The sequence below is a fragment of the Ipomoea nil genome, unplaced genomic scaffold (genome assembly GCF_001879475.1).
Source record: "Ipomoea nil cultivar Tokyo-kokei standard unplaced genomic scaffold, Asagao_1.1 scaffold2921, whole genome shotgun sequence".
In the NCBI taxonomy this organism is placed as follows: domain Eukaryota; kingdom Viridiplantae; phylum Streptophyta; class Magnoliopsida; order Solanales; family Convolvulaceae; genus Ipomoea; species Ipomoea nil.
The window spans coordinates 2,076,533-2,088,769 of NW_017619349.1; the positions used below are offsets into that span (position 1 = coordinate 2,076,533).

Consider the following 12,237-nt stretch of genomic DNA (forward strand, 5'->3'; position numbering starts at 1 on the left):
AGTCATTTTTATTTTATTTGAAAATTTGAATGTTTGATTGTGTATCAATCATAGTCACATTTATAATGAATGTTAATATACCGTAATCGTAATAAAGCATTTAAATTAAATAGTCAATATTCTACTATTCGTTTTTCATTTGAAGGGAATATTATGATATTGAAGTGAACAAAGATGCAATGTATAACTGCTTTTATTTCTAAACAACCAGAGCTTTAATTAGCGTAGGCATACATATATACATTCCCATCTCTTTAAAAAGTTAAAAAAAAAAAATAAAACGAACAATAAATATACTTCTTTGGAAAGATACAATCACCTGATCGCATAGGATAAATATACTTCTTTGGAGAAACACACTCATCTAACCGCATAGCGCAGTGGATTAGCGCGTCTGACTTCGGATCAGAAGGTCGTGGGTTCGACTCCCACTGTGGTCGTTTGTTCGCGCGCTTGAAAGTTTTCTGCGGTGCATGTTTCCCCTTTTTTTTCTCCAAGCACTAAATCCAAATATTTTCTCCAAATTTTCAATACAAATATGTCAGTTGATAAGGTTTTGTTGTAATTACCTAACCATATATATGAGTTATCTCAAGTTTTTAATGGTAATAATAAAGGATGCACTTTGTTAATTATGAACTTGCTATCTGTCACCTTGATTGCAAATTAACCAAAGTTAAGGCTTTATTTTGTACGAGTTGTGCATTTTTTTGAACTTGCTTATTATTACCAAAAAAATTTGTTATGGTAAACTGACTATTATTTGTTATAGAGTATAAATGTTGAGACTTATCTCACATCTTATGAATGATAGCTACAATCTAAAGTTAATTTCTAGAAAATATTACTAAAAACATAGCATGTGATATTTTATTCTTGGTTTTCATACCACAAAACAATGACATGATTTTGTGAAGTTGCACCTGTTGTTACAAAATCTTAACTTGCTCTTGTTATAACAATTATATGATATGAGCCTGAATGTTGTGATCTATCTGACATCGTACCATATGTTTTAAGAGGAGTTATAGCATGAATATTTAATATGGTTTTGCCCAGAAAGCAAATTCATAGCACTAATTATTATTATTATATGATAATAGCACTAACCAATAGGACAATTTATATGACTCTAGTGTCAAATTGACTTGATAATAATTCAAAAGTCTATGATTATTTGTCCAAATTCAAGCATATTGATGGTGCTAGTTTTATCATAAAATTATATGACATGAGTCTTGAATATTGAAGAAATCAAATATGAGTATTTAAACAAAATGATAGTGCTAAATTTTTAATATAGTTTTGCCCAAAAGGTAAATTAAGAGCACTAATTTTATCGGTCACCCATTATCTTGGCCCAAGCCCTCGATTATGGATATTTGATCAAAAAGAGTCCATAGATCCCAAGTCAATCCTTGAAGGATCGCCATGAGTCAATAATAAATAAATTATTATGATCCCTTAATGCATAGAGTGCATGATCGAGCAGTTAATTCTTGGTCAACCGGAAAGTTAATTATTGAATTTTACTTCTAGTAGTTTATGATGGACAATTTTAATATGTCATCACAAGTGTACGAAGCACTGTAGTAATAGTGAGGGGTGAACAAAAAAATTGGATCGATCGAAAAACCGAACCACTCGAATATTTTGATTTTCGGTTCGATTTCAGTTATTAAGGTAAAAAAAAATTTTAATTTTTCAATTGGTTATCGACTTTTCAAGAGAAAACCAAAAAATCGAAGATTAATCTAAAGGAAAAAATATATCTAACATCATCTCATTTACATTTTGTAAGTCTATAGTCTATCACATTAATTTCCATCACTTATTGAATTGCACGGCATTTGTTAACCAAATAAATATGATCCTTTAGAAATATAGGTCACCTGACCACATAGCGCAGTGGATTAGCGCGTCTGACTTCGGATCAGAAGGTCGTGGGTTCGACTCCCACTGTGGTCGTTTAAACACAAAATTTACTGATCATAGAAAAATTAGACCAGAAGACCAACCAGAAAATTAGACCTGAAGATTGTAGGAAAGCACCATAAAGACACAAATTTGATCACCAATCATAGAAAAATTAGACCGAAAGACCAAATGTAGCAAGATTTTAAAAGTCGAGAGACCAAAGGTAGAAAAAAGACACAAATTTGATCACCGGTCATAGAAAATTAGTCCGAAAGATCAAATGTAGCAAGATTTTAAAAGTCGAGACACCAAAAGTAGAAAAAATTCGAACAAAAATGATTTGCTAGATAATGCAATGTAGTTCTTCTGAACTGAAACAGAATAGAGGTGTTAAGACATGGTCTGCAAGCTAGCCTAAGATTCATAAACTAAATTATATACTTACAAAATACCCATGCAATATAAGCTTGTGGGTGAGATCTGATGTATTTATAAATGAATTTAGAATCTACAGCAAAGAAGACCCTGCAGCCTCCAACCCCTATTATGCTTCTGCAATCTCCTATCTGATTTCCTCATTTTCACAGGACTGCTATTCCACTCTGATTGTAATCTGCAACCCCAAATACACACATTCTTAATTACCACTTATCAAACCAGGGAATGATGGATAATAATGGCGTCGAAAACTCGGTAGAAACTTACATTGGGAACGCGAAGGATCTCGTGCTAGTTGTGCTGCTATCCGATCGAACAGAAATGCTCCCAGAATATGGTATCAAGCCCGAGTAAGTAACCGAACCGAGCCCAGAAAAACTAGCCTCTCCCTCACCATATTCATCCCCCCTGCTAGTAATTGAACGGTTTCCTTTCGCCTTTTCCTCGCTATTAGCTACTTCTTGCAACTCGGGATTCCCTTCTTCCTGAGAGGGCTCGGTTTCAGGCTCGAGCGTTGATATTGCAGTATGGCCCGCCAAGTTTTCGTCCCCGGGAGGCTTCTGCAGAGCTAGAAATCCCGTGGCACAATCATCCTTTTGGCTTTCGACTGAAACTTTACAAGGTACCCCCGCCTTATCGACACAAATATCTGTGAAAACTATCTGTTCGCCTGTCTTTCGAGCAATGAAATGAAACAGTCCATTCGGGTCATCCTTCTTCACTTGCAAACCTTCTGAATTTTTTTCAACACTCTCGGGAGAACAATCGAGATCTCGAACCTTTGAGAATTCGTCTGAGTTATTCGAACCAAGCACGCCTTTTTTGCCAAAGCTAAACAGATCTGCTGCCTCCTTGCCATCATTGCTTATGCATATAATCTCGGGCTGATTTTCCTTCGTGCTCGTTTTCTCTTCACTGCTATTTCATTTCAAACGTAACGGTTCAAAAATCATGTTTAGAGCAGAACAACACATTACAGACAAATTGAAGAATAACACAAGAACAATATAAGATTTTGGGATAGATTTTAAGGAGGCACAGTAAAGAGAGAACATAAGAACTTGGAAATTACCAGGTTTCATAGTTCACATCAGCGGGTAGAGCTTGGAGGATTCGCGAAAGCTGTGATGCAAACATCTACTGCCCAGGTAGATAAGACTGATAACCTGCCACATGATCTTGAAGATGAGTTGAGTTATACATTTTCAATGGAAACCAAAAAGGGAGGGAGGATAATAAAGGGATTATTAGAACAGCAAATCATGGTGTAACAAGGATGGATATAAATGTTTGATCAAGAGACACTCCTCTACAAAAATCAATGCAATCAACTAGCCCACACGGGCAGTTCAGATGGTTTCTGGGTGGTAGATTGTGGGTAAAGACACAAGATTGAGCCTGACAGTGTGGGAGTTGCACCGAATGTGGTGGACTCCTTGTGGGCCCCAGACATTGGTCCTCCCACCTAATGAACAGCTGAGTCACCGTGATTTACCCCTCTACTATTTTGTCGGGCCGGAGTGTGGGGACCTTAGGGGCGAGGGAATTTCGCCTATTGTGGGCAAGGGGAAGGTATCCATTAACTAAATCCAATTAGAGTTGAATTCCCATCATTCAAAGCTCATCATAATGAGACAATAAAAGTGGTGCCTTTACAGTTAATCATCTATAAGGGAGTAATAATTGCCCCAACAAAATGTAGCTGTTGAAAAGTTTAACCCAAAATCCCATAGCTCTCACTCACCAATCACTTCTAATCAGAACTTAGATCCAATTTTAACATAGTTAATGTAACCCTAAGCATTCACTTTATCCCCTTGGTTTGAGCCAGTCACTTTCATTGTGGTCCTTTATCAGCTAGGGTCACAAGACGGGGTTTACTCACACTCGAGAAAGGGTTGTGGAGTTTCCATCGTCATCTAAAAAATTACGCTCAGTTGGTTTTTAGGTACCAAATTATGGGCAAGAACACAGGATCGAATCTAGTAACCCTAGTGTGGGAGCTACATTCAATATGGTTAACTCCTTGTTGGCACTAGGTACTGTCCTCCTATCTAATGGGCCGCTATGTAGGCTCCTTCTGGGCATTAGCTAGGCTAGGTCCTCCCACCTAATGAGTCGCAAAGTCAACGTGAATTACTACATTCACAAATTCTGTCGGGTCGAGGCATAGGGCGAATGATCATATCAAAGCTTAGAACTATAATCATATCAAAGAAATACACACAGGAAAAACAACCTCAAAATTTTAAACATTCCCAAAAAAAAAAGAGCAGAGTTGTGACACACATACAAACAAATATCTCAATACATATAATCACAAACATATGGAAGAGAGAATGAGAGAGGAAGATTACCTTTGATATTGCAGCGGAGATGAGATGAATATAGAGAGAGAGAGAGAGAGAGAAAATAATGTATGTATAAAAGTGTATGTATGCATATATGATATATATATGTGGGTGTTGTACTTGTACAAGCGAGACAGAGAGAGAGAAGAAAAGGAAAGTGGCAGCCAGTAATAATAGTAGTGGCCTAGTGGGTATCCCTAAGCCATGAAAAAGGGGTCAACTACTCATCTCTCTCTCCATGGTCTGTTCCGCCGTATGTATCCCCGCAATTAATATTCTGTTACCCATTTGTATGTATGTATGTATAGATAGATAGAGAGAGAGAGAGAGTGCAGTGCACGAAGGAGGGTGAAAGGCATTAATTATTGAGAGATGTGGCGAAAAGAGAAAAGAGAATAAAGAAAAGGGTAAAAAAAAAAAACAGAATCTCGGGTTCGCCGGAAAGTTAATCTCCGGCGGCACCGGCCGGAAATATGTGTGTGTATTTTGAAGAATGTAGAGAGAGAGAAAAGACAGCGTCTGACAATAGAATCCATGTTGTTGGACACTTGACATTTTTCCGGGGATGGGAATGGGAGGGACAAAGACAAATACAAAGTCAAAACTTCATCTACCTGTCCATACTTTTTTTTTCTTTTTTTTTTTTTTCTTTTGATATATTTTACTTTAAATAGGAATGACAATAGGACAAGGAGTATACTCTCCGTCCCCATTTTTGTTATCCCGACCTTATTTTTATCTCTTTATTTTGGTCGTTCTCATCCTCAACGGGAAATTAGAAATATTCCACATTCTATTCTTATGAAAATTAGGTGGAGATGGAATTTCCCCATCCCGATCAATTCTTAGTCAACGTGTTAAATTATTGTAATTTTTAATAATTAAAAAATAATTTTTAACCAGGATTACGTTGTCTAATGGTATCCAAGTTGGACTTCCAATTGGAAGATTATGAGTTCAAGCCTTAGTGGAGGCGAAAGTATATAAACAAATACTACAATGTAATAGAGCCAGTAACTTTCAAAAAAAATAATAAGAATTTAAGTCATAATTTTAAAAATTAAAATAATGTGTGTGTATATATTTCCTTTTTTTCTTTTAGATTATAATAATTACTCAAAAATTTCTCCATCCATATTTTAAGGATAGTGATCAAGAATGGTGCGAATTGTCATCCATATATTAAACTATTCATAAATCTCCAGAACCCTATTCAAAGACGCGGGAGGAGATAAATCACGAATCACTCAATCAGTCTTCAATTTCCACATTAGTTTATTTATTTTTTATATTTATCTTGTGAACTAATATTTGTGAGAACGAAAAATAAATCAAACTAAAAGAAATTATCTTTTTTTTTTTTAATACTATTAACTCTATTACAATGCAGTTCATAACTGCTTTCTCAATTTACTGAAATACAAAGAGTCAATAGCGCATCCAATGTAGGAGTTTAACTTGGTACCATTGGACCACATGGCCCTTGGTGAAATTATCCTATTTATTTCAATTCCTTAAAAACTTCTCAAAACAATGTATCTATTTTGAGGCATTCGTTGACTAAGTAACTTTAAGTTGTACAAAGTCATTTGACTATATTGAATTGAATCTTATGTCTAAACTTATAAAATTTCTGAATTATTAGTTATCCTCATTAATGTATTATGTAAATGTCAAACTTTTATTTTATTGATTTACTTATACCAATAAAGTTGATATGTTAATGTTAACATGCACATAGTACACCTAACATATTTAATGGTCATATGAGAGATATAATGTGAATCTAATTATAGTATAAAATATATTTTAATTAGTATAATGAATAAATTTGATCAAACAACATAGAAGATTCTTCAATACTTCATACTCCAATCCGATGCCTTTTACCAAATATGAAAAAGTGAAAATATTTTAGTTATTTTAAGGGGTTGAAAAAAAGAAGGAGAAAATTATACTATACTCATAATTTATATATTATACTTTAATTTTTATGAAAAAATTATACTATACTCATAACCTATATAAATCTCCAACAATCTTCTTTCATTTATATAGTAAAATGTACTTGACATTAAAATCAACCATATATTTACTATATAAATACCCAAATATTTATATTTATAAAAATTATAAAAAAAGATATTATTTAATTTTTCTCTCTTGGTCTTACTTCTTAATGTTTACATTTTGACCTACAATAAAATTATTTTTATTCATTAGTTAATGTAAATTGGTTGGTTAAGGGAGTGGACATTATAGGGACTGAAAATGTGAAGGGTAGGCCGTAGGGGGGCACTGGGCAGTGCATAAAAATGTTTAATTTTTATAGGACAAAAATGACAGATGGGGATAGCGACGTGGTCGGCCAAAATGGATAATGGGTGTCTATGGTGTCAACATATATTGTGGTTCGTTGTTGAGCGAAAGGGAAACCCTAATTGCCTAGACATATATATATATATATATATATATATATATATATATATATATATATATAATTTGCCTAAATAGCATGTGCACGCCCACTTTCACTATCATCATTACTTAAGTGTGATTGAGTAAACGTGACTCATTTATCATTAACCAAACATCAAATAGTCGATCATTAAACTTGAGTATTGAATAGTCTTAAGTCTTCTATTTCACTTTTAGAGGTATCTATATTCGACAAGGAATTAGTCATTGTGTCAGACTCCGATCAAAATACGCTAGTCGATCACATCGACCATGGCCGATCGTTCTCGGCCCAAAATGAACAAGTTAGCTAATTGCTAGGGCTCTTCTTGAGCACCCGGGAAGTACATGATCTACCTAAAGACTAGGAATATGAATGGCTTACTTTCCCGTTTTACTGTGTGCGAGGCCCACGTGACACATTGTCTAATCATGTCCCACGCTCCATTTTTCTTGTTTTAGTTTCTGAATATAAGTTTGAAATAAATTATTTTAACCTCATATTTATTTGCCAAATAAAAATAATAATTTAGCTGTTATTTAAAATAAGTTATAAATAGTCATAAAGTCATAATGTTGCATAAAATAAAATGAAATAATAAATAAATGAATTTGTGATCACTAGAGTTTTGGGCAATTAAATATGTAGAAAACGAAAATAGTTGCATGGGGATTGGTGTAAACAACAAAACCCGCTTCCATGTTTTCATATATCACATCAATTCTAAATTCCAAGATTATTATTATTATTATTACTATTATTATTATTATTAAAGGCACTCAAAAACACACAGCATACATATATATGACTATATGAGTATATGACGTCGCACAAACTAATCATGTACAACCAGCTCATGCCCGTTGTATTACTCGAGCACGGAGCCAAAAAAAATTAGAAAAATTATTTCATAAACTCCCAAGAATCCGAGAACTTAAAAGCATCACCATCAGAAGTGAATATCTAATTATTAAAATAGTATTCTGCAGAGCAACTGATAGGAGGCACATGTTTTAATAGAAAGAATACCCTGCAAAGGTTAAGTTAATGGCTGGGAAAAAAAAACACTGCAATGCGCGTTAGGCGCAATTCGCGTCCACTGGGGCGCGTCAGAGTGGGACTTTTATACTACTTTTAACTTCTTCTCTTTTTTTTTCTTTTTTTTTTTAAATGTTAAATTTTGTTTAATTTTTTCTTTTTCTTTTTCACTTACATTTTTATCTCTTTCTTAATCACACTTATTCCTAAGTCCTTCAAATTTGATTGGAGGAAGAAAAAAAGAAATGGATAAACATCATGATCTCTTATTAAATTGAGCAATCAAAGTATGCCAAATTATGGATCACTCTTATTCCTAAGTCCTTCCATCTTTTGATCTTTTGCAACCTTTCGGTTACGAATGGTTGAGACACTCTTTGAGCTTACAATTCGAAACTTTAAGACAAAGTGAGTCCTATGAACACATCCCAAAAAAAAAAAGATATTTTTCAAAAAACCTTTTGACGACTTTAGATATACTCAGCACAATTTAAGCCTTTAACGGTTGAAAAATATGACACACTCACCTACAAATTACCAGCTGATCTCTATGCTTGGTTTATATCTGTTTGAATTTGATTTCCCTACAACGGATCTTTTCCATATTACAAACGATGAATATGATAAATATATTAGACGGGATCTAATGTTGAGTAACTTAATATTAACATGCCATCATTAGTTATATAAGCTAATTACACTATTTTTATGAATTTACAGTTCAATTAAAGCTTTTTTAGTTTGAGAATATTGTGCTTTTAAAAATAGATGGAGAGTTTATTTAATTTTAATTCAAAGAGTATACAAGAAATAGAAAAACATTACTGCACTACTAAAAAAAATATGAAATTTAATGTATAATTTGAAGGTAAGTTAAATTTCAGACACAATGGATTGGGAAACAAACAAGCTTGTGATTCCAGTTGTCAAAGGATCACAAGGATAAATTAATCTAAACCATGTCCTATAACTCTAATCGGCAAAAGATGAATGAGATAAATCAATCCAAATTGTTCATAAATGGTCAACTCAAAACAAAAAGATCAATATATCAAATCACAAGGATAAATTAATCTAAATCATGTCTTATAACTCTAATCAGCAAAGGATGGATCAATGAGATAAAACAATCTAAATTGTTCATAGATGATCGGCTCAAAACAAGAAGATCAATATATCAAAACCTACAGTGATCATGACTAATGAGACATAAGCTCTCACCTAAAAATTCATTTTGATTTGGTAAAATCCCAAAAAGCCTCTCTCCACTGCCCCTAATCTCATGTCACAAAAACTTAACCAAACTCCTATTTCGATCAATGGCCCACAACACACTATAATATCAATGCAGAGGCAACAGAACTTCACAAAGAGCAGCTCCTAAGCATGTATTAACTAGTAGAATAAAACTTAAATTAAAGACAACATATATAATCAAAATCACATTCCATTTAGTAGCCAAAAACAGCAGTCCAAACTGAAAATACAAGTAAAAATAGCTCAATCAAACATAGACTTGAGTATCCCACACAACTATTCCAACTACTAATCATTACGTCGAAACAACTTAACAAGGCATCAAAAGGTATTCAAGACCCTCATAGTACTTTGATAGATAAAAAAGCCATCACCGCAATCTCCTAGCCTCTCTCTCGGACTCGAGCAGGGTGAGGACATCACCCTCTCTCACTGGTCCCTTCACATTCCTCATAATAAACCTGTTTTGGTCATCAATAAACTTTACCCTCACTTGAGTTACCTGTCCTCTGGATCCAGTGCGGCCCATAACCTTCACCACAATTGCGTGCTTGATTTGAGATTCCATTCTGCATACCCAATTCATTCTTATGTTATATGTCCATAAATCAAACTTAATATAAACATAACATTATCATAAACACACATACTCTGTAAGATAAAATAAGCAGAAAAGACTCACACTTTATTTATTATAAAAAAAAAAAAAAAAAAAAAAAAAAAAAAGTCAAGAGAACTTAGAATCGATGAACACTGCCAGTGAACTAAGGTTTTATAAACAAATGGGACACAATAAATTCCTCATCAGAGAATAATCAAAATAACTTCAAAGTCCTAGCAAAGATGAATAATATAAATAAATAAATAAATAAATTCAAATAAAAGCAGAACAGCAATTGTTGTAAAAACATACTAATAGATTCAAAAACAAAAACAGAACCCCTATCCCAAGTACACGGATTGACATCCAAATTCCTGTGTAAATTTAACTCCAATTTAGAGAAGCGCCAAAAAGAAAAATCCACAAATCTGTCACCAAAAGGCCACATCTTACTAGTGTATAAGAAAGTAGATAATAAACAAAGCCCTTTCATCGATTAATGCATAATTATTATAAGTTCAAAACAAATATCAGTACAATACACACAGAAACAATAGTCAACCCATAAACATGAAACCTAAAATCTAATCAAATTCACAGAAAAGAGATTAGACCTGAAGCAGAGATAAACAGAGGGCGGAAAGCTGGAGATGGGACAAAAAGGGAGAGAGATTATCGAGCAGCGCAATAATGGATTAGGGTTAGGGATTTGCAGATTTTATATAAATATATATATATATATATATATATATATATATATATATATATATATATATAATGGGTCGTGTCTAGGGTTATATATAATGGGTTGGGTCAAGTGTTAGATTTTGGGTTGGGTTTTGTTTTGTTTTTATTTTTTTGGGCCGAATTTTGGTAATATAAATAATAACTTTTTTTTTTGGTGTAAACCACACATTGTGGTCCGGGTCTTTCTCTGTCAGTTTAACGATTCAGGTCCACCCGGTTCGCTCCGAGAGGCACAGAAGCTGGCCCAAAGGGAATTCTCCCCCACAAAGAGAGCTCATTTGTCATTTGAGCTACCCTGTTGGGTTTTATAAATAATAACTTTGATTTTGGGCAAATTATACCGTGCATCAGGACGCACAATGCATTGTGCGCCCTAAGAGTTTATGTGTATTATGTAAAAATTGATGTGTATTATACTAAAGATTTATGTGTATTATGTTATGAGTTCATGTGTATTATGTATTATGTTAAGATTATGTATATCATGTTAAGAGTTTGTGTATTTTACTATAAAATTATGTACATACGAAATATGAGATTGTTAAGGCGCCCAATGCATTATGCGCACTGATGCACGATATAACAATTGTTGATTTTGAGGGTAAAATAAATGGGCTTAATAATAGAGCTAGTTATTATGTTCAATAAATGAGCTGGGGTTTGGTTACATAAATTTATATTAATGTGTAATTATTCTTTTTTAATTATATTAACTTTATATTTATAATTTATAATAATATAGAATTGATGTAATCGTTCCATCTATTTTTTTTTAATTTTTTTTTTTGAATACTAGTGACTCTATTACAATGTAGTATCTGTTCGAACATACTTTCTCAATCTAATGAAGCACAAAGAGTCAACAACGCCTCCACTGAGGCTCAATCTCATGACCTCCCATAGTCAACAACGCCTCAACTGAGGCTCAATCTCATGACCTCCCACATGGAAGAGGTCACTACATGTCATCTGAGTACAATGTGCTTGACATTTATTAGAAGTTACAATTTTTTTTTGTTTTATACTTATAATAATTTACAAACTTTGACGCATGTTGGACCTTCTGATATTCCTTCGGTAGGATGTTGTGATGTTCAATATGAACAAAAAACTTAGTATTGCTAAAGAAAAAGGAGAAAAAAATGGCAATGACTTCCGAGATATCTTTATTCTATCATTTTAATTTATTTTATAAAACTTATTAAGATATATTTAAATTTACACCGTGCATCGCACTGACAAAACACTAGGCTTCGAGATGAAGAACATGAGCTTGAAGGTTACTTCAACAAATGGAACTTGCTATGGAAGGCAGTCAAATGTCATTTTGGCATAAATTTTCACGTTTTCTACCTGATTTTTTTTTTTATTATTATGTATTTTGTTAAATACCTAAACATAAAATTTATATTATTAAAAATAAATTATAT

General features: G+C 33.3%; 1 protein-coding gene and 2 non-coding genes across 3 annotated transcripts; 2 read left to right on the forward strand and 1 right to left on the reverse strand.

The window, feature by feature from the left end:
- The first annotated feature begins 366 nt into the window (after positions 1-366).
- TRNAR-UCG lies at positions 367-440 on the forward strand. The gene has a single exon. It is a non-coding gene; the product is annotated as a tRNA-Arg (tRNA).
- Positions 441-1,894: 1,454 nt separating this feature from the next.
- On the forward strand, positions 1,895-1,968 carry TRNAR-UCG. The gene has a single exon. It is a non-coding gene; the product is annotated as a tRNA-Arg (tRNA).
- Positions 1,969-2,241: 273 nt separating this feature from the next.
- LOC109160812 lies at positions 2,242-3,492 on the reverse strand. The gene is made up of 3 exons (XM_019309058.1): positions 3,428-3,492; positions 2,623-3,273; positions 2,242-2,530 (listed from the first exon to the last, which is right to left on the reverse strand). The coding sequence occupies exons 1-3, from the start codon at positions 3,490-3,492 to the stop codon at positions 2,419-2,421; spliced, it is 828 nt and encodes a 275-aa protein (XP_019164603.1). The 3' UTR covers positions 2,242-2,418.
- Between the last annotated feature and the right edge of the window lie 8,745 nt (positions 3,493-12,237).